This window comes from Monopterus albus, unplaced genomic scaffold (genome assembly GCF_001952655.1).
Source record: "Monopterus albus unplaced genomic scaffold, M_albus_1.0 scaffold84.1, whole genome shotgun sequence".
NCBI lineage: Eukaryota > Metazoa > Chordata > Actinopteri > Synbranchiformes > Synbranchidae > Monopterus > Monopterus albus.
In genome coordinates, this window is record NW_018127964.1 from 820442 (window position 1) to 842304 (window position 21863).

General features: G+C 43.3%; 4 protein-coding genes across 12 annotated transcripts in view; 3 read left to right on the plus strand and 1 right to left on the minus strand.

Annotated features, from left to right (window-relative positions):
* The window catches only part of sgk2b (serum/glucocorticoid regulated kinase 2b), a 4226-nt gene extending 2136 nt beyond the window's left edge, over window positions 1–2090 (plus strand). The window contains exons 8-12 of the mRNA XM_020607208.1: window positions 914–1026; window positions 1187–1406; window positions 1493–1651; window positions 1732–1821; window positions 1913–2090. Of these exons, the coding sequence (XP_020462864.1) occupies window positions 914–1026; window positions 1187–1406; window positions 1493–1651; window positions 1732–1821; window positions 1913–2074 (744 nt within the window). The 3' untranslated portion in view covers window positions 2075–2090. The remainder of the gene's footprint in view (window positions 1–913; window positions 1027–1186; window positions 1407–1492; window positions 1652–1731; window positions 1822–1912) is intronic.
* Window positions 2091–2160: 70 nt separating this feature from the next.
* LOC109964130 (transmembrane protein 244-like) lies at window positions 2161–5267 on the minus strand. Of its 4 annotated transcripts, none has more exons than XM_020607210.1 (8): window positions 5204–5267; window positions 4759–4873; window positions 4275–4442; window positions 3821–3906; window positions 3242–3315; window positions 3027–3152; window positions 2890–2934; window positions 2161–2793 (listed from the first exon to the last, which is right to left on the minus strand). In XM_020607210.1, the coding sequence occupies exons 2-8, from the start codon at window positions 4762–4764 to the stop codon at window positions 2699–2701; spliced, it is 600 nt and encodes a 199-aa protein (XP_020462866.1). In that variant the 5' UTR covers window positions 4765–4873; window positions 5204–5267; the 3' UTR covers window positions 2161–2698. The 4 variants fall into 4 exon arrangements, with proteins under 4 accessions (XP_020462866.1, XP_020462867.1, XP_020462865.1 ...); XM_020607211.1 differs by having other exon boundaries at window positions 4759–4823; window positions 5204–5265; XM_020607209.1 differs by lacking the exon at window positions 5204–5267 and adding an exon at window positions 4936–5035 and having other exon boundaries at window positions 4759–4823.
* A 168-nt stretch (window positions 5268–5435) lies between these two features.
* Window positions 5436–17294, plus strand: l3mbtl1b (L3MBTL histone methyl-lysine binding protein 1b). Of its 5 annotated transcripts, none has more exons than XM_020607202.1 (22): window positions 5436–5523; window positions 6953–7087; window positions 7334–7529; window positions 7666–7864; window positions 7966–8095; window positions 8304–8355; window positions 9187–9281; window positions 9394–9498; window positions 9615–9750; window positions 9841–9932; window positions 10025–10176; window positions 11021–11124; window positions 11493–11578; window positions 11683–11793; window positions 11883–11997; window positions 12192–12291; window positions 12966–13214; window positions 13327–13428; window positions 13511–13575; window positions 13662–13834; window positions 14121–14183; window positions 15815–17294. In XM_020607202.1, exons 2-22 carry the CDS (start codon window positions 6977–6979, stop codon window positions 15941–15943), a joined length of 2565 nt encoding a protein of 854 aa, XP_020462858.1. In that variant the 5' UTR covers window positions 5436–5523; window positions 6953–6976; the 3' UTR covers window positions 15944–17294. The 5 variants fall into 5 exon arrangements, with proteins under 5 accessions (XP_020462858.1, XP_020462863.1, XP_020462862.1 ...); XM_020607207.1 differs by having other exon boundaries at window positions 12966–13160; XM_020607206.1 differs by having other exon boundaries at window positions 11021–11097.
* A 1440-nt stretch (window positions 17295–18734) lies between these two features.
* LOC109964177 (transmembrane protein 200B) lies at window positions 18735–21242 on the plus strand. 2 transcript variants are annotated; one of them, XM_020607285.1, is made up of 3 exons: window positions 18735–18825; window positions 18945–19745; window positions 20309–21242. In XM_020607285.1, exon 3 carries the CDS (start codon window positions 20323–20325, stop codon window positions 21121–21123), a length of 801 nt encoding a protein of 266 aa, XP_020462941.1. In that variant the 5' UTR covers window positions 18735–18825; window positions 18945–19745; window positions 20309–20322; the 3' UTR covers window positions 21124–21242. The 2 variants fall into 2 exon arrangements, with proteins under 2 accessions (XP_020462941.1, XP_020462940.1); XM_020607284.1 differs by having other exon boundaries at window positions 18945–19740; window positions 20307–21242.
* Window positions 21243–21863: the final 621 nt, after the last annotated feature.

Here is a 21863-nt window from a genome sequence, read left to right on the forward strand (position 1 = left end):
CCTCCATTGATGGCAGGCTGGGGGTGTACAGGTCCTTCATGGAGGGCAGGCTGGGGGTGTACAGGTCCTTCATGGAGGGCAGGCTGGCTCCCATGATTCTTTCTGAAGTCCTGACTGTCTGCTAGAGTCTGTTCCTGTCCTGTTTGGTTGCTGAACCAAACCAGACAGTGATGGATGAGCAGAGAACATGATTCCTCTGTAGAACTGTATCAGCAGCTCCTGGGGCAGGTTGAACTTCCTGAGCTGGTGCAGGAAGTACATCCTCTGCTGTGCCTTCTTGGTGCTGATGTTGGACGTCCATGTCAGGTCTGGGGAGATAGTGGAGCCCAGCAACTTGAAGGACTCTACTGCTGATACAGTGCTGCTGGTGTGGTGGTGGGGTGTGGGAAAGACTTTTCCTAAAGTCCACTGTCATCACCACTGTTTTGAGCATGTTCAGCTCCAGGTTGCTGCCACCGCATCACAGGGCCAGCTGTTCAACCTCCCATCTCTAGGCCGACCTGTCACTGTCTTGGATGAGACTAATGACTGTTGTGTCATCTGCGAACATCAGGAGCTTTACAGCAAAGGGGAGAGCACACATCCCTGGGGGGCACCTGTTCTGATTGTCCAGGTGCTGGATGTGGTTTTCCCCAGCTTCACCTGTTATCTGTCACAAAGCTGGTGATTCACTGACAGGTGGGGGTAGGCACAGTTAGCTAGGTCAGATCAAACATTAAACTAACAGGCTCAGGTATTTCTTAAGCCTATAAATGCAATTTAGTTGTAGAGATGTCACAAGGAAATTTGAGTCCAGCATTCATCAAAACTGGGGTCAGTCAATTGTTGCCGCTCTCATCACGATGCTGTGTTGTGTTGAATTTCTTTGTTATTTATGAAATGTGTGTTTGACCACTCATCTGTTTGTCCTCAGCTTTTCTACCACCTTCAGAGGCAAGGGTCATTTTCTGAACACAGATCTGCTTTTTATGCTGCAGAGATTGCCTCGGCACTCGGCTACCTCCACTCTCTTAACATTGTATACAGGTACATACTGTATACACGTGCATACACAAATATAGACAGCCCACTGCATAGACACTCATCCAGGTCTCTCGTGGCTCAATGCTTACAAGTTTAAACATGTACACATTGCAGGAACTCAAAGGCTAAATCAGCACTTTTGTCCCATTTGTTTCTCTACCAGAGACCTCAAACCAGAGAATATCCTGCTAGACAGTGAGGGTCATGTGATGCTGACTGACTTTGGACTGTGTAAAGAAGGTGTGTCCATAGGTGGGATCATGCATACAATCTGTGGGACTCCTCAGTACCTTGCTCCAGAGGTGCTACAAGGCCATCCATATACTCCAGCAGTGGACTGGTGGGGTCTCGGCGCTGTGCTTTTTGAGATGCTCTACGGATTGGTGAGTATATTTGAAATGATCGCTTTTCATAATCTCACTTTCCTCACTGTCTTCAACTTACTCCATCTCCGTGTTTTCCCTCTCAGCCACCATTTTATAGTCGCAGCAGAGCTAAGATGTTGGAGAATATACTTCATGCTCCTCTGCTGCTGCTGCGTGGTGGTGTCTCACAGGCTGCGTGCTCACTGTTACAGAGCTTGCTAGAAAGGGATGTCTCCAAACGCTTAGGGGGGAGCCATGACCTTGTAAGTGTGCACCCACAAGAGAGGTAAACAGCATACTTAAACACACAAAACCAGAGAGGGTCTAATTTTGTTGTTTCCAGGTAGAGCTGCAGGAACATCCCTTCTTTGCCTTCATCAATTGGGATGACCTTCTGGCCAGGAAAGTTACACCCCCGTTCATTCCAAAGACGGTACGAGTGATTCCAAAACAATTAGAGAGCACTATTGTTTTTAATCAATGCAGTGTTCCTGAGTGCATGTTTATTCCTCTCAACACGCCAGACTGGGCCCTGTGACATCACCTACATCGACCCAGGGTTCACGCTACAACCTGTCCCTGCCTCAGTGGATGAGCGGTGCCAGACAGGCGGGACCAGTGAGCTTTTCCCAGGATTCACCTTCACACACCAAATGGAGGACATGGCAGCACAGCTGATTTCATAACAACATCAAATCATCTGAGAACAAGTTTGCTCAAATATTTATTTTTCAATGTCATAAATTGTTAATTCAGAGTCTATTTTTAAATGCTTGAGCAAAGGATTTTGACATTAACACTGCAATGCTTCATTGGTTACACTTTACTAAATGCTACATACTGTATATGTGTATATTTTTATTTTTGTTATTTTAAATATCTTTATCAGTTCATTGTTTGAAATAGGCTGGCCACTGTTTCACTAATCCATGCTACCTTAATGTGCAAGAGGTTGAAACAATAAACACTTAATCTGTTGCTGTTGTATTGTTTAACACTTCACTGTCTATGTCTTTAAAATACAGCAGCAGCAGCTTACAGAGATACTGAACATACTTGACAGGCTACCTTAAAATCCTGCATAGTGACAGAGGCATTTTGCAAACAAATAACAGAGGACATCTCCTTGTTGTATTTACATCAATTCCAGTCTATTGGTAATCTTTAAACACAAATTCATTCAGCTGTGACTTTATGTGTGATTGTGAGGAGTCTCTTTTAGTGAAACAGAAAAAAACATCACTATGGAGAATCTACAGGGTGTTAGTGTTTGCTGCGATCCCTTCTACCTCACTTCACAAGACTGTCTGTCAGTAGATGCTGAAGGAGGCATAGCTCTGGTCACTCTGGCAAGTGAAATACGCGATCAGCTGACCGTTGCAGATCATCAGAAACAAGCCACTACCTACAGAACAACAAAAACAGAAAGTGTTAAAAAAGAAATGAGCTCACAAATGTAGATGCAGTAACTTACAGATAAGGCACAAGTCTTTTTTTTTACCTAAAGCCAGCCACCATTGCCACACCATAGGAAATTCCAACATCACTGCAGCACAGAAACAAAACATGCAGTTTCACAACACATCAGGTAATTTTTGTGTGTTACCTGGGTAGATACATTGCTAGATTTCTGCTCACCTAGGCTGGTGATCATTACATGCAGAAGTGTGACTGTGAGGGCGTAGTCCCAAACCCGCCTCCTCACCACTGCAGCAAACAACAGGCCGCTGCAAAAGTAGGTGAGCTCCAAGGACAGGAGGTTGACTGAGGGAGACCAATACAGTGAAAAACAAAACATTAGCTGTACAAAGCTCATTACGGTTGATCATGGTGGCCACATAAAGCATGCTCACCCAAGTATTTGGAGTTGGATTCAGCAGGTTCTGTCTTAAAGTCAAATGGAATCAGTCCATCAAAGTGATCCAACCTGAATGAGAAGAAGTTAGTGTAATTTACTGAGAATGCAAAAAGAATCTTGGCTCTTGCTTGTCCACCTGGCACCAGGTAAAACAAGTCTCTACAAGGTGTGGAAGCAATGTAAACAGTTGTGAAAGCGACTTTATTTTGTGATAACTACATCTCTCTCCTCTGTAAACGCCAGAACTACTTTTAAGTATTTGTATTATGTCAAAAAGGCCGGATTAACTCCAAATGACCCCGTTCCTGCTGCTCCGCATGCATGGTGTAACTCATCACCTCCAAATCCTACCAATCAGCTTCAGATTACACATATTCCTTACAATTTTTACTTAGGTGCAATACAAGTAAAGTACTTAGTTTCATTCCACCACTAAATAGGGCCATGTTATTATGCTCCGTTATTAGGTGCACACCCTGTTGATTATGTAGAGAAAGGTGAGGATGCTTTAAGGACTATAGGCTCATTTGCATGCTTGCACGTGGCTGTGCGCATGCGTGTGAGTGGCTCTCACCTGAAGGCACCGAAGCACACACTCCCAATCATGTAAAAAAGAGAGTAAAATATGACCACACACAGCAGCAGGTTGAAAAGCACAGTCTATGGGATTGAGACAGAGAGGGAATCGTTATTTCACAATACAGGATCTAATCTGAGTTGACAACACCACATATTTTCCAGGTAACGCAACATTACCAAATACTAACCTGGAGTCCCACATTATTATAGGCTATCCGGCTACAGTGGGAGGGATGTGCGGTGGGTACTCTTTATCTCCTGCAAAACCTGACCTACTGCTTACAGTTTATATTACAGTAAGAGAGGAATTTAGTCTAAAGGTGTCAGACATAGTGTATCCTCTACATGATTTTATCGCACCAGTCAATAACGACTAACAGACTGACACGGACAGTCCACAGAGACGCCTCATGCACGTGAAATCATAATGCATTATGTTGCTTTCTTACCTTCGAGTCGACCACTTTGCCTTTGAATGCCATAACATGATGTGTTGATGCGATATTACAAAATATTTCAGACTGCAGCAGACGGCACGACCTCGTTAATCCCTCCGAAACCGGACTTGTCCTGCCATCTAGCGACAAAACATACGACACAACCCCGCGCCGCTGCTGCTACGGCAGAAGCACAACTCATTTCACCTCATATCAGGGCGGGCTTTGTTGACTGAAATAAAGACATTTCTGTCTGCGTACCAGTTAGCCAGTAGCCGATTATATTCTTATGCTATTATAGCAATTGTGTGTACCAGGGAGGGCCTATTTTCAGGAATAATTTGGATAAAGGCGAGATCTGTATAGCCTACCGGAGAAACCATAGCCGCCCTATGTGGGAGGGATAGGCTAATGCTGCAGGTTGACCAGCGGTCCAAAAATACTTAAAATCAATCAAAATACACCATATATATGAATATGATATGAAATGACTAACCTCCATGGTTGACTAAACGGATTCGCTTTCACGATTAAACCATAAACCGCCGTGCATCTAGTAGCCTAGAGGTGATACCACAAAAAGGGACACATTTCTGTTGATGGATTTCATCCTAAACAAAGTACAATCATATTTTAGCACATCATACGTTATGTTTGACATGTCACAACTCACCCTGTACGACTCAACTTAAACCCTAAGGTGCTTTTATTCATTAGCCAACTAAATTGGAGATGTATTTTAAGAGCCAAAGTCTGACTTGTGTAAGAATATATTCACATTGTCACTTGGGGTGATTTTACAGGCCTGCGTATTTAGTCCAACACCGAGCAGAGACGTGTACAACCTGATTATCGCCTGTGCTCAGATGTTGTCCTCCTAAATTAGCCGATAAATGACTGTACATTGTACAAACTGGGGAGAAAACTGCCCGTTTGATCACCGGAGAAGCAGCCGCTCCTGGACGTTAATGGAAGACACTGCGGTCCTTGCGCTCCACTGACACCCACTCGTATTTCTTCAGGGAAACACTTTTAATGCTCTTATGGACATAGGGTGGAACGTGAGCCGCCGTGCAGCGGTAATATTTGTTATATCGGTACTGAACTGTGTGCTGGGCGTGTTTTAAGTGCTCACAGGCCTGGTATTGACCACCGATAGTAAACTGAACTTTTCCTAGACCCAAAGTTGTCAGGCAAGCGCATCTTGCACGCATGCGCATCCTTCTGTCCAGCTCTAAATAAGAGTTAAAAGAGAAACGAGGTGAGTTCCACAATTTTTAAACAATACAGGCGTTAATACTCATTTTCCGAAGTTAACAGTGGCAAAATTTGAAAAACCAGCCGTCGTCTTGCTATTTAGCGCTAGTTCCCATTATTTCCACTCTGATTTAAAACGGAGAGAATAAATCGTTTTTTCAAGTTTCTATTGAAGAAATAAATCAAGCAACAATGTTGAAGCTCCTAACAGTAGCGCGGTGTTATTGCGACTATGTCTGATATTTTGCGAAATATTGGCATTTTGCAAAATGCGTTTTCCTATTGTTATTAACCGGGAAACTTATTTATTACAGATTGTCCTTAGCTGGCTGCATCCAGTCACAATGCTACGGCTAGCCGTCTAGCAATCCTCTGTTCAGTTGAACGGAGTGGGAGCTAGCTGACTGTTAGCTTCATGTCAGCGCTAGCTAGCAAACTGGGCTGACATTCCGTGACAAGGGGAAAGTGAAGAAAATACCCAGGGTGAAGGAAAACACTAAGTCAGGAAATTACACAACAAGCACTTGCTGTTGTTCGACGCGTACCGGCTTTGCATGATTTGTTTAAATGGGTAACTTGAGTAATTTACATAGTTTAAACGTGTTGGTGGCCTCTTCCCATGCTCCGCCATTTTGTATAAGACGAATGCTAATCATGGGCGCTCTTACATACACTTTATTTATGGCTAGAATAAAACTGGGGTATTCGGAGCAAAGTCAAACTTAACCAAGGTCCATTACCTCGGGCTGTTGTTTACTTTTCACATGGTTATGACCATCGTGCAAACAGAAAATATTACCTTAATTCAGTGTTGAACATGCGTCAAGACTAAAACGTTATATCGTAATATTAGTCGGATCGAAACGTTTTTAAGTTTGACCAGTCAGTGCAGAAAACAGTGTTTTTCCCAAAATTGATAAACAAATGACCCTCTCACTTGTTCATAACCAGGCAAACAGCCGGTTTTAAGAGATACCGTTAAAACAAGGAAAAGATGAACTTGTCCGGTTAACTTAAAGTTGACACATCTTTCCTAATGTTTGTCAATGATCTTGATGAAGGTTCACCCTCATGAGGCCGTTTGTGCACGTATTTTCCGGTTGGTTGGCCAGCAAAACATTATTATTATTGACTGTTTTGTCTGAAATCGAAGTGCATGGTGTATCCTTCAAGCCAGTACACAGTCGCCACCCAGCGGTGATGTTGCGTAACGCTGTTTACAAGTGCAGATATAAACTGCATTTGTATGGATCAGTGTGTAGGTAAAACCATACGGGGGACTCGCTGTCATAATCGCACACAGACAGTACAACAGGCCAAGGGCAATGGGCATTAAGTTAGAGATGTGTACTGAACCTTTTTATTCAACCTTTTGTACGTTTTGTGTCAGTGGTCAGCATATGAGTTTTTGATGTGAGCGCTGTGTGCTGCAGGTTGGGGATATCAGAGGAGTGGGAATGACTGACACTCCACCCAGTGATGGCCCCTCCCAGGGAGCTGAGTTTGATATGATAAGTGCTCTAGACTGGAAGGATGGTATCGGTACGCTCCCAGGGAGTAACATCACGGTAATAGTGAGATTTAATTATCTGTGGTTGTGTAAATGATGTTATGTGTTTCTAATTCATATTACCAGGGTTTACAGTTGTGTCTTTAGTGGAGGTGCAACGTTGACTGATATTAAAACAGCCTCTGCTCTAACTTTCTAAAAAATACATTTGATCTGGGTTGTGTATAACCTTCCCTCATCATTTTCCTGGGACAAACCCTGATGAGCATATTTGTTTGTTTGTTTGTTCCATTTTTTCCCCCAGTTTCGTATGACAGAGTTTGGGACTCTTGAGCTTGTCTCAGACCTAGAGGTCAAAGGGCAGGAGGCAGAGCCTAACCGTGAGTCCTTGGACCCAGCTCCTTCTCACACTCCCACCCCTCCACCAGAGGGCCAATCACAGACTGGCACAGCTGCAGCTCCAGCCAATCAGAGTCAGCCAGGATCATCTAAAGGTAAAGGTATGACAGCACAAGTTTAACCTTTACAGCTTTGTCATTATAAAGAATTGTAGTGTTTACTTTTTATGCTTTGTCTGTGTTTCTCACAATGAACCACCTCAGTTTCAGCCCCTTTTTCCTCTTGTCTGTCCTCTAGCTCCTGGTGCTGTTCTTCTGTCTTTAGAGGACAGCCCCAGTGTGGAGGTTGGTCCCAGTATTGAAGTTGGCCCTAGTGCCGACATGGGTTCAAATGGGGAACTGTCAAGGTGCCGGACCTGTGGTGGCAGTGTTTCCCAAGATGCCCTCTTTCAGGGTAAATTCTGTAGCTCCATTTGTGCTCAGCCCTCCAGTGGCAGGTAAAATCACACCTCTGGTATTCTGTAACACCTCTTTGTCGTCTTTCAGATAATTTTGGTGTGTGTTGTTTCATCAGGAGCCACATCTGTCTTTCCTACAGGTCGTCTCCAGGGGAAGCAAGAGAGAGTCAGGCAGTTGAAGGTGAGAGGCTGGGTAAACGTGTGCGCAAAAAGAGGAAGATCTACATGGATTCTGGTGAAGAAGAGGAAGAAAACCAAGAGGAACCAGAGGTGAGGAGCATAAAACTACAGGCAACTTGGGTGTTTTGTAAAGCCTAATTGTAATTACTAAAGTTTTGCAAACAGAATATCTTCTACTGAATTTTTTTCTAGTCTTATCATTGATGTGTACTTCCCTTCTTTACATCAGGAAAAGGCACCAGAACAGTGAAGGAAAAACTGTAATAACCTTTTTTGTTTGTTTTTTCACCTTTTGTAGGAAAAGGCCAAAACTACAAAAGGCAAGAGAGGGGCCAAAATTGTCAAACTGGGTATGTTAGACTACTTCCTCTGTAAGGCAGAGGAAGATGTATTTTCTTGTCTCACTGTCTCTAAATGTTTGTTATTCACCCCTTGCCCCTACCGCTTAGCCCTACCCCTCAGTTTTGTACATTCACGTATAGTGGTAGGGGTGTCCTGATTCTCCTTTGGATTGAGGGGTAGAGTGAAGTGGTTTAAACAGAGGGTTTTCAGAGGCAGACACAAAACCTGGTGGTATGAGGCAAACTACAACAAAAGTTATCTGCAGTCGATGCTACACCCCTCAAACAAATCCACCAACATTCTCCGGTGTCAAAAACATATTCTTATCCTTACATGTTTCTTATTTGCTGTTGAAAATCACAAATCGATATTTGAAGACACTATTGCGTGATTCAAAATCTCCCACAACTCGTCACATCTATTTACTTAACCGTCATCATTTAATACAGACGACGCACAGAGGTCCTGAAGGGTTGTCCCATTTAACAGGGGAAGATTTCAACCACTGCTCCTTGTAATTTCGGTTTGAGGGTTAACGTGAAAACAAGAGAGCACTCAAAAATGAGGGGTCGGGGTAAAACATAAGTCATGGGATTGGGCCTTCAATTCAGTGTTGTTGTTTGTTCTTGCACTCCTCCTCTGGTGAGTTAAACCAGTATCGAAGACTGCTGTCAGGTGTTTTTGCATAGATGAAAATGAGTCTTTTGGTATGTGACATTTGTGTTTGCTAAGTGGGACAGAAGACAGCAATAAATGAAAGTTGATATAAATTGGGTTGGGTGAAAAGAGGTATATATTGTAATCATAATAGTTTGTTTTCTTTACTGACCCACCCCCAGTGACTGCCCCACCCAATAAGAAGCGGGCATGGAGCTGGTCTGCTTACCTGGAAGAGGAGAAGGCCATTGCTGCTCCTGTAAAGCTATTCAAAGAGGTATAATTCTTCATATTATACAACTGCCATGTCAGTATTTTTTAGTATGACCAGATGGTTTTGTTTATGGGACATCACTTGAAAAGAAATGTGGTGTACATTTGTTTTGCAGCACCAGTCATTTCCCCAAAGCAGGAACAGTTTTAAGGTGGGGATGAAACTGGAGGGACTGGACCCATCTCACCCATCTCTGTTCTGTGTGCTCACTGCTGCAGAGGTACTGGTTGTTTATGGCTTTTTACAGCAGTTTCAGTTTGCCCCTGTTTATAATTAAGAATTTCACTGTCTTTTCATTTGTTCTGAATATATGCCCACTGTCCATTTGCCTCTCAGATCCAAGGCTACAGGGTAAGGCTTCACTTTGATGGTTACCCAGAATGCTACGACTTCTGGGCTAATGCTGACTCGTGGGATCTGAAACCTGCTGGCTGGTGTGAGAAGAATGGACACAAGTTATTGTTGCCTAAAGGTTGTCACACAGGCCCATATTCACGAGCTTACAGATAACCCTAATATTTGAGGTGAAACATGCAAGTAAAGATTTACGTTTGTCTTGCAGGGTGTAAGGATGGAGAGTTTAATTGGGGCATGTATGTGAAGAACTGCAGGGGTCAGCTGGCCCCAAAACATCTTTTCAAAAGCCTCAACACAGTGAGTATTTAGTTAGTGCATTCTCTGTATCCCAGAGACATCAGATTGAACTCTGTATGCTAAATGCACATGTTTATCTTTTTTGATTTTAGTCTGTGACTCCATCTGGATTTAGAGCAGGGATGAAGCTAGAGGCTGTCGACAGGAAGAATCCATCTTTAATCTGTGTAGCAACCATTGCTGCTGTCGTTGACAACCGCCTGCTCATTCATTTTGACAACTGGGATGACACATATGACTACTGGTGAGAGCCCCACTGGTGTTCCTGCTTTGACAGAGAGATTACCCAGTCCACCTGGAGGGCTGCTGTATTCACTGTGCTTCTTTGTAACAAAACATGACAGGCCTATACGTGGTGCCTATGGACTGCAAAAAGATACAGTATTAAAAATTAACTTGAGATGGTCTTGACAAGGTTTGACAGCAAGTCTGGAAAACTAAGACATATCCACAAACTTGATGGAAAAAGTAAGAAATGTAAACTGAATGTGTTTGTATCTGAATTTTTATGTTCAAGGTTCAAGGATTTTATTGTCAATTCACCATATGTGCAGGACATACAGAAATCGAAATACCGTTTCTCTCTCACCTAGTATTGGGTGCCATAACATTTAGGAACTAAAATAGAATAAGGTAGAATAAAAATAGAATAAAATAAGAACTGGATTGACATAATTAGGATAAATCTAAACGGTACAGCCATTAAGCTGCGACTCAAAACCATGTACAGTCAGTGACAGTAGTGCAAACAATAATAGTAGAAAAAGTCATACTGGGTCTAATGGTAGAATTTGGACTGATTCGGATACACTTTGTAAACAACTTTACCTTGGTTGAGGCTGATAATTTCAGGTTAGATCGTGCATGGAGGTTTGTAGACCAACAGCAGCAGATATGACAGTAAAAACAGTCGGCAGCAGATTTACAAGCTGTTTGCAAGTCTGGTGGAGTGGGCCTGAAGACTCAGATACCTTCTCCCTGAAGGCAGGAGTCTGAAGTGGGAGTGTGCGGGGTGGGAGGTGTCATCAGCAAAGCTGATGGTGAGGCGGGTGTTGAAGATGTCCGTATGTGCATTGCTTTGTGTTAAGGTGTGATGCTAGCAGCCCATACATCCATCCTGTTGGCTACTGTGAAGAGGCTAAGCTAACTTTGACCACCCCAGCTGGTAAGACACAGACCAAGACACCTGTGGGTCAGTATAAGCTAATTTCATATACTGTAGGGTCCAACTAATGTAGACGCTAACATTATTAGAGATGTATGCTCTTTAAGATTTAGATTCTGCTAATGAAGCTGATTTATCATTTTTACATTTGCATAGATGCTTTTTTGTAGAAAGTCTTCTATACATTTCAGATATTTCTCAATTATAAGTAAAAAAAAAAAAAGTTAATTTTATAAGTAAATTAAAGGTAAAATGCATGTTACTGTCATGTTTCTCAGATTCTCAGTAGTTTTTGAACCATAGGACACTGGAGTCACTGTACATGTGTTTGTGCCAGTATGTGGACTGTCTTCAGTGACCCTTGGATCTAATGAACCTGCATTTCTTCTCCTTAGAGTATAAACATCCCAAGAGTTTCTCTTGGGAAAAATACCTGGAAGAGACAGGCACACAGGCTGCACCAGCTCGAGCGTTCAAACCGGTACAAGTCACACATACAAATATACAAGTACACAAAGATTTATAATACTGTACACACAGCCATGTGTTTTATTTATTTATTTTTACTATGCTCTGTGTGTGCAGCGACCTCCACATGGCTTCCAGATTGGGATGAAGGTGGAAGCTGTTGATAAGAGGAACCCCATGCTCATCCGTGTTGCAACTATAGTGGACACAGAGGACCATCGGCTAAAGGTACAACATGTCTCCTCGGCAACATGTTGTTTGCCTGGCTCTTGCCTCAGCTTGTCTCTAAATGGATGCTTTTCCATTTTCTGATCCAGATCCATTTTGATGGCTGGAGTTCAGAGTATGATTACTGGGTGGAGACAGACTGCCCTGATCTGCATCCTGTAGGCTGGTGTCAGAAAACTGGACACCCGCTACAGTACCCTAACGGTGAGACACAAACCTGCCTGCCTTGCCTGATATTCACTGAGCTCAGTCCAGTTTTCTTAGTAGAGGGAGTAGAGATTGTCTCTGGCTTTGTTTAAGCCTCGGAATGTGGTGGGAAGAATCTGTAATGAATTCAGAATGGAAATGGTCTTGGAGTTGTTTGCCTAGTTTTATTAACAAGTGTGTGCATATTTCAGGCTCCAGTGACGTATTGACTGCCCCAGGACAAGGATGTCCTACAGTAGGATGCAACGGGGTCGGCCACATCAGGGGACCTCGCTATGGGACCCACTACACGTTAGTACCACATGCTCAGTTTTTGTGCTCTTTTGTTCTTGCTTTCTTTCATATTATTTCTCCATTTATATTTCACAAGGCATATATATTTTCCACACCACATTTTTCTCAGTGAATGTATTTTATATTCCTTAATTTTCACATTCAGCATATTCTGCATTTATTTGTCTCAATAAATATAACTACTGTTAGTTTGCACACTCTTAATGCTACAGCCCTATTTTTCAAATAAATTTCACAAATAAATTCTAATTGAAATGCTTAATTTGGAGGGGGGTGTCTATTAAATCCTATTTTTCTCTATTTTTAATTCAATGTCTGTTTCATTTTTGCTGTATCGCTATCACTGTTGGTCTAACAGGGAGAATAAGAATTATTTTCAGATCAATAAAGTTTCATGTGCTCATATTTTATAGATATATGGAGGAGCATATATAATAATTAAAGGAGGAGAAGAGAGAGTGTTGTGTTCTTAAATGTCTCTTGTACTTGTGTGGGCTGACGGCAGTGTAAATGTGTTGCTCGCCTGTGGGAGTTATGAATCTTTAAGGTGATTTTTAGCTGCTTTTCCTCCCTATTTGTTGTAACCTGTTTAATTGTCTCATTCACGGTTACAAGGCTAACACTTTTTTAATTTAAGGCCTGGGTAAAGTTTGTGTGTCTTGTGTGTGCAGACAGGTGAGCTGCCCCTACTCTGAGATGAATCTGAACAAGGAGGGCTTGCTGCCAGACCGCCTCAGTGGAGAACGACCTCTCACCCTCTGCGGACCTCATCCTCGTGGGCGACGCCCCGATCCTCACACAAACACTACGTCACAGATTTCTGCAACACCAGAGCAACCTGAAGGAGCAGAGGACTCCCAGAACAGGTTTGCTGCTGAACACGTACAAGGCTGTACAGAGGCTGTGCCTCTGCAGAAACGGTATGAACACAGTTGGAAAGCCACTAACACTCCCAGCAGGACTCTTAGTGATGTTTTGCATGCAACTATGTCCAGTGGTTTGTACCTGAGAACAGGTTATCTTTGTTGCTAGGAAACCGGCAGCAGTGGAGGCTGAGCGTTTAGTGCGCATCAACCAGCCCGAGCCATCAGGTGGAGCCATTGAGCAGAGCCACAATGGAACAAGGCCTAAACGGTACTAGTCATGAAACAGTCAAAGTGTGTGACAGAGGATGTCTTGTATTAATTTCTGACTCCCATTTTGTTGTTTTCTTCAGGGTTGCCCCAGTCCCTAAATACCTGAAGATGCATTATGTTAAAGAAGAGATTGGCGACAGTAAAGGTGTGTGTAAAACAGGATGAGATAAAGCATGTACGAAATAACCTAACCTCCTTCTAAACATTATTTCCTCTCTGCTTTCTTCTCAGCCTCTCCAGATGCCATCTCTCTGCAGCAAGCCCTCCATGAGTCTGTGTTCTCCCCCGGCATCTCTGCCTCCCCCCCGCACCGGGTGGCTCTCTGCTGGGACAAACACTGCCAGCTGCTGCCTGAGGTCCTGGGGCTGACTGCCAAGAGAGTGGCCACTTGGAACGCTGAGGAGGTCAGACGTGCTTACACACTCACGCTGTGTCAACACATGGAAAAGAAGACATGCTCCTCATTCACTTACCAAACCTGAAGGCATCTAGTTGTTCAGGGAAATGACTGGTGTCCATGCATTGTCAAGGAGAGCTCTGCTGCTCTTTTTCTTCAGGTTAACGGCTGAGGTTGAATAAAGGCATACAAGGAGCTTTGATTAATAGATAAACATTTATAGATGAAAACATCCTGTGTTTAGCTGGCGGCCTGTGGCTGTTTGCTGTATGTTGTTTGTGTTTGTTCATCAGGTGGCCGGTTTTGTTAAAGGACTCCCTGGATGTAAAGAACACGCTGCTACATTTAAAACAGAGGTATGTCAGCCACTTGATTAACTCTCCAAGTCTTAAGATGAGGTCCTCATCTATTTATTATTTTCATTAAAGTTAGAGGCAGCGATTCTGGCCAATAATGTTTGCATTTTGACCAGCATCTACACAAATCCACAACTACTTTCAGTTAGGGTTTTGTAACCACAGTCCTCAAATTTAGTTAACGAGCACTACTATGGCAGCGATACTAGCTGTGAGAAGAGCCAATGCCAAAGGAGACATGTCAGAATACTACAGACTGCACTGTTACTCTCTCACAACTGTTTCTAGCTGCTATAGTTAAATTCTGAACAACCGCATACATTTACAAACTACCAATTTCACTGAATGTCCCTTGGAAAGTTGATTTAGCAAACAGGCTAATGTGACCCGGGTAATGCAATTTGCTAATGTAACATAATGACCTTAATGATTTTCAGTGGAACACAGCAACTTCAAAATCCCAGTCTGTTTTTTTGGTTAAGATGTGTAGGCTGTAACTGGAAGCAGCATTTTTTTCAGCTGTCTGTACCTTTAGGCTGGGCAGTGATGCTGTGAATTTTCCAAACTTTGATGTACCCACTTAACACCCTCCATGCTATGCACGAGCAAGAGTGCTCCTTGTGCTGATTGGCAGAAATACACCAGTCTGACTCTGATCTCTTACGAACCTATTACAGATCAAGGGCAGTACATGACCACCTGGGTTTGAATAGGACAAAATGTGTAATGAATTATAATCGCTGACTGTAGCATTAATTTTTTCCCAGAACTCAAGATAATGTTTTCGAATAGTTTCAGGAATGGTTACCCATACAGACGTTAAGATTTGTGCTCGAATGTGAAAATGACAAGGGCCTAAGCTTTCTGATGCATCAGCCTCGTTTGGATTAACAAACACAAGCACAAGGGGGGGGTAAAGGTTCTAGCTTTCTGATACATCAGCCTCGTTTGGATTAACAAGCACAAGGGGGGGGTAAAGGTTCTTGTAACAGTAGATGTTGAGGTTCTTATTTTGTGCTTATTTTTTGTCCATCAGTGTGCACAGCAACAACATGCAAGTTTTGTATTTGCAGTGTCTTTTGCCCAGGATTTCTTTAAGCTATGTTTTATTAAAAGCGGACATCCAGCATTAGTGACTAGCTGCTGAAAATGGTGGAGCACTCAACAGTTAAAGAGCCAGAGATTTCCCTCAGGAGACGTTAGGAAAAAAAAGCTACAAGAGAGTGATTATTGTAGGGGTGGGAGAAGAAAATCGATTCATATAAGAATTGTGATTCATATCTTCTACGATTCTAAATTGATTTTTGTAATAATGTTGATGGAACTCAACTCTGAAGCCAGTGTAGCACACGGAGAGCGTAGCTAGAGGAAGAGCCAAAATATAGTGCCCTTGTTGTTGTCGTTGTTTTTGAATTGAAAATCATTCTGAATGGAATCGTGGCGCCAAGATTCAGAATCAAATTGAATCGCGAGTTTGCTAAAGATTCCCACCCGTAATTGGACGTGCATCTTGCATTCGCCAGGTGGCCAGAAAAAGGACTCCAAATCAATGATAGTGCTGATCTGGTTTTGTGTATTTGTCTGAAAAAAAAGTATTGACATGCAGCTGAACAATTTTTCCTTCTCTTTAGCAAATAGACGGCGAAGCCTTCCTGCTGCTCACCCAAGCAGACATCGTCAAGATCCTATCAATCAAGTTAGGACCCGCCCTAAAGATCTACAACTCCATCCTCATGCTGAAGAACGCAGATGAAGAGTAAGAGGTGACTCCATGAGGAATCGCTTGCTCTTTACATGTCCCTCAGCTCTGGCGTCATCAATGCTCAGCTACAGACATTTAACAAAATCAGTCTGAACGAGTTTCATATGTTGAGCCCTGTGACGGTTCAGTCTCACGAGAGAAACACGTGGAAGCCATCATCTCTGAAAATGCCCCCTCCTCTCTCCATGTTGGACAGAACTGGTCAACCTGAGGGAGAGTTTTCCACTGATACCATGAGGAATCCTTAACTTATTGTGTTTGTTTACTCAATCATTACAAAACAAACTAAGAAAAAACTAAACTACAGGCACCTTCAAGGCTTCTTAACATTGTACAGTTTATGAAGTGGAGTTAGTGTCTGTTGCATTTCCTGTTTTATTTAAGCTGTAAAGAAATGGTGCTGAAGCTCAGAGCACGTGGAACAAGTGTGTTTGTTGCTTTTTACATGGCAATGGACTTTTAAAAGCTGCAAAAATACAGTCATGAGGTGGGGAAAGGTTTTTAAATCTGAAACCCAGTGGAACAGAAGCACTATGTAGTTCGGCCTTCTTCCTCAAGATGGAGAACGTGAGCTGCTCGACAGGCCCAAAGGCAAGAGAGCTGGGTTAATTTGGAGTTGGCTGAAGCTTGGACTGAATGGGGGATGGCTAAAACTCTGTGGGTGTGTGTGTGTGTAGATGTGACTAAGTGTGTTTGAGAAATGAGGATGTAATTTCCCACTAGCCTGTGTGGTGTGTTGCTTTTCTGGTCAGAGGACTGTTTTGTGATATACAGGGCTTAGGGCTAATTGTTAAATTAAGGAAACTTGCAATCCTTTGACGTGGGACAAGAAATGAACCAGCTCTGTTTGTCTCTGGGTTTTTTTTTTCTTTTGGGGGGTGGGGGACCACATATGAATGTTAAAAACAGCTTTGAGTTGTTTTGCTGATGCTGATCACCTTGTTTGGTTCAAATAACATCTTGTCATTTACATTGTAAATAGTATAGACAACTACAAAAGGACTGTCCTTGTTCCCTGTCAGAGTTCGCTCCTGCTTGGTCATGCAAAGGCTTGACATCTGTCTATAGGGAAGGACGGTGTGACAGTGAACTGAAACAGTGAACCTCAATTCATACATAGATTTTTGAGAAAAACCAAACATTGTCACCGTCTTTGTAAGTCAGTGTGTACTTCAGCAAGCTGGAATGTGTACATCAGCAACTGTTTATATGCAAACAGCTTTTATTTGTGTATTCTAATTTAAGGGGTAGCGGTACGATGTTTTGGCTCTGAGGTGGCTGTTTGATGGAATATGTGAATGGGTGAAAATAAACGAGATGCACACTGCCTGCTGTCCTCAGCTAACCTCAGTCATTTCACCACACACAGAGATGAACTGAAACTCTGGTCTTTATCTCTACATGTTTGTATTTAGAGTGGTGGGAAACGAATTAACTGGAGTACCGAATATGTTTGACAAAAAACAATTATAACTCCCGGTCTATCTACTAGCTTTTTCTGGAGGTTTAAACCATTTCACGGACTTGAGACACAAATGGAGTGGCCTCTTCACTTGTTACAAAGATGCATGCAATTATGGGACATCTTGTTTGTGTTGGATTACATTTAGTAGCAGAAAGTACACTTTATACTGCACTCACTACTTCTTAAAAAGGCACTTGAGTATTTCCATTTTATGCAACTTTATACTTCTAATTTACAATTCAAAGGGGAAAATTGAACTGTTCACTAAATTTATTTGCCAGCTGTAGTCACCAGCTGCTTTTCAAGTTTTACCTACAAGAACACATAAGTTAGTGCACCGTTAAAAGAGCGGGTCATAATGTAGCTGGGGTACCACCGGATTAAATCGTATTCAAAGTAGCTCCAACTCAACCAGCAACACTGGTTCAACTGTAATGTTCTTACTCATTATTTCTGACTTCAGTCTCTTGCTAAAGGCACATCTCTAGAGTGTAGCAGTACCTGGATTTAAGCCATTGCAATTACCTAAAACTATTTCAACAAACAAAAGATTCTATTTCAGCCTTAAATCTTTACAATAAACTCAGATTTTCACCTCCAGATGGGAAGTTAACATTGGCTCAATAATAATCACTGTAATATCAGAACAGCTTAGCATATAGCAGCAAAGCTCCAAATTTTAAAATGGCAGTATTCAAATGTTGTGACCCACATCTAGTGTAAAATGAAAGCTGTTAGTATTTTGCAATGAGGACATGACTCACTATGACCCATATGTAACTAGGCAAAGCTCACCCACAAACCAGTATGCAGTGTGGGCCACACTGGCCTATGAGCTGGAGACAAATTCACCACCAAAGCCCCACAGCTGCTTATAAGCCCAAACTGTTTAACATCAGATATGGCTGTTGGCCCACGTCTGGCCCACATGAAACATGTCATGACAGAAACTAAAGCATGACCACCATAAGTGGGCTGGGAGTGACAGAGGTTTAAAAAAGAATAAAAAAAATTACACAACTTTGATGTACAATGGATTTCAAGACTGAAAAGAGTATGTCACGGATTTACCCTCAAAGTGATTACACTGTTGGTCTCATGGACGTTTAAAAAAATGCATTTCCATGATCACAAACATATAACTCAGGTGTTACAAATATAAAACCGCCATCTTGAAGGACGTCCCTCTTGTTCCTGCTCTGAGGAGCTGGAGGCTGCCTGGAGGAACCAAGAGAGACGCAGCATCAGACCATCCCTGGCGGAAGTCTTTTATGGACTGCCAAACCCCTTTATCAGTAATCAGTTGGTGACTGGACACTCTAGGAAAACAAGGCCCATGTCTCTAAAACAGGTTTCTTCCATTCCTCTATCCTCGCAGCTTGGACAGGACTGAGGGACATTTGGATGCACTTAAGGTAATTTAGATTTATCTATAAAACTGTTTACTTGGCATTTCTTACAGTGAACAAATTCTTTCATTATCAGTATATAACACCTTTTTATTCATTCTCCAAATGTGCCTCCCTTCTTTTAGAGTGTGCCCCGTCCCCCCCATCGGAACAGCTGTGGATCCGCCCCTGTGGCCACCGGGGGAAACCGGCAGCGAGGCTGACTTTTTAATACATCTGTGCTTCAGACCCAACGAATGCAGCTGACTCGTGCCATTATGCTACCTGAGCCTCCAGAGTCACAAATGGTTTCTACAACTTTTTTTCACATATGTGCAGAAATCCACTCCCCAAAACCTACAACCAAACGGTGATGTATGAAATTAAGATTTCCGCTTTAAACATCTGCTAATAGACGAGCTTTTTGGAGCAACAGGAAAAATAATCATCAAAAGATCAAACTGCATGTAGGCTATTTGAAGAGTCAGCAAACACGTGAAGTGTACACGATGAATTGTTAAGATGATATCTGGTTTTTAAAAAAACCCACTTGGTCGCTGGTGACTAAGAATAACTGAACTCACCGTGGGACTGGCCTGGACCAGCCAGATTCCCACGACCCCTCCTCTACAAACACACTAATCAAAACACGGACTCCGGGCGCACAAGCAGCGAGGACACAGGGCGGCAGAGCAGCTTTGCACCACTTTCACTGCTATTTACTATCAGAGCTTCGTTTCAGGCTCAGCAGCACCCGCTGTTGCGCTGTACAGCCAAGGACGGGAAACGTCTCATAATCTGATGAATTGGGTGAAAGTGTGGATTTAACCGCGAATCAAAGTGATGAGGGGGATAACGCAGAGGAGTAGGAGGGATGAAGCAACTCTTTTTTGAATCTGATAATGCCGAGGAGCCAGTTTCTATCTCGGATTTACGTCCAAAGCAAGGCAAGTGTCCACTCTGATGTATGGCGTTAAAATAACCAGACTGTGAACTGCAGTCAGTCGAGCATGAATTAGAATACAATACTAAGGATGAAAGAGTGAAGGCACTTACAAAATCGGACTCAATGGGCAATTTATCATCTTTGCATGCGTCCTGTTGAATCACCTCATACTTCGGTGGAAATTACATTATGAGTTCAGTTGGGGCAGGTACCGTGTGTGACTCCATTTTCATGACTGCAGTGAGATCGTGAAGTGAATTCACAAGGTCCTGCAAGGGGTCAGTCATCTTTAATCTGGTGACGGTGAAGTAGTGCTTCAGTAACAGTTGGCTTGAGAAGCGAGTCCGTGTGATACTGGAGGAGCTGCAGAATGGTTGGCATCTCATTAACTCGCCACAGGTCTTATTAAAGCTGCTATTTCCTGTTGTGTGCAATGCAGAGTAACATACACTGTCCTCTCTCCAGCAGCTCCAGTGCTCTCCCACTGGTGCAGCATGCAACACTTTCTTGTTCAATTCGTTTATTTCTGCTCTTAGTCCTTTTCGTTTTCTTTTCTCTGTGCAGTCTGAAGCCACAGGATGACGGCAGCCAGTCCAGTCTGCAGCCCCACCTCATCCCACTCTAACCAGTCCTCAGCTTTTTGCCTCCCAGGATGCCACAGACAGCTGTGGAAAGGCAGAGCCCTCCAGACCAAACTGCACCTGCGCTCGGCTCCAGGTGTGTGGCTCCTGTTGGGCGTAGCAGTGGTTTTGGTGGGGATGAGTGTAGCCGTGGCAGGCTACGTATCCGCAGCACCCAAGCCTGTGGGCGGCCGTGGCAGCACCCATGTTGAGAGGATGAAACTGGCCGGGCCCGTGGTCATGGGAGTGGGCCTGTTCATCTTTATCTGTGCTGCTACACTGCTGTACGAGAATCGGGACCGTGAAGTGCTCAGACAAAAGACACCTGATGACCTTGAGGATTTGAAGGGAGGAACTGGGTGGGAGGATTTGCAGGAGCAACCCAGCTTCAGCTGTCAGGAGCAGTGGGGGTGTAAGGATGGAGAGCAGGGATCCTGGGCCGCGCCAGCCCACAGACTCCCCCTCTCAAACCAGAGCTGGGGCCCTCCTTTTTCTCCTTCACTGCCTCCCACAAACAGACACATCAGCAAACCATCGCTGCCACCTCCTCTGGATGCAGGAGGTGGAGATAAAGAGAAGGTGGATGGAAAGGAGGAAGATGGAAAGTCAACTCTGCTGGCCCAGGTTCTGCACCACCAGGAGCCGGCTCCTCACCCTCCCTCCCCCTGCACGTCCATCTCTCACGCTTCTGTTCATTCAGACTCTAGTGAGATCCACTCCAACATATGGACAGGCACTCCTCTGCCCCCTCAACACTGAGCCCCCTACTGTACCCGCTCTACTGTCTCATAAAATAGGTATGATGAGATACAGTATGTGTAGACACACACTAAAGACAACACTATGCATTCCTCAATAAATGTTGTGTCTGAGTGGCACAGAGGCTCTGAGTCAGTGTATGTGAAGGGTGATTTTGCCCTACAGTCTTCTCTGACTCAGCTATGTTTGAAAAACTGGAGCTATGCTGTTTGATGTCAGCCTGCCAACATGTTGTCTTTAAACTCATCCCTGCTCAAAATCCCTGAAGCAACTGCTTGTTTCACCATATTTGGATGTGTTGAAAAGTTATACTGGGAGATGGACACACTCACTCCTGGCTTTCCCTCTCTCACACGCAGACACACACTTCCCTGCAGAGATACAGCGTCTACATTTCCTAGCTGGAGAGGTTCAGTTAAGAGGAAGAGGCAGATTAGGACTCAAATGAGTGTCTATCTAATCTGACACATTCTGTAATCTGCTCCTTATCTGAGGAAACTGTCTTGGTATAAACAAGAGAAGCACATATAAGGCCACACTCCTCTCACTCGACACCTACAGCCATGCTATAAATACCAGGTAGTGCTCTGTACACATGCAATGTGGACTTGAGTTCTAGTTTTTTCAGTGTAATTCAACTTTTGGAAAAAAAAAATTCAGCATCAGATGCTCAGTTTTCTTTCTTTTCTCAAGTACAGAGAGGTGAGATTTTAAAAAATTTCAATCAGATGGTGGAAAGA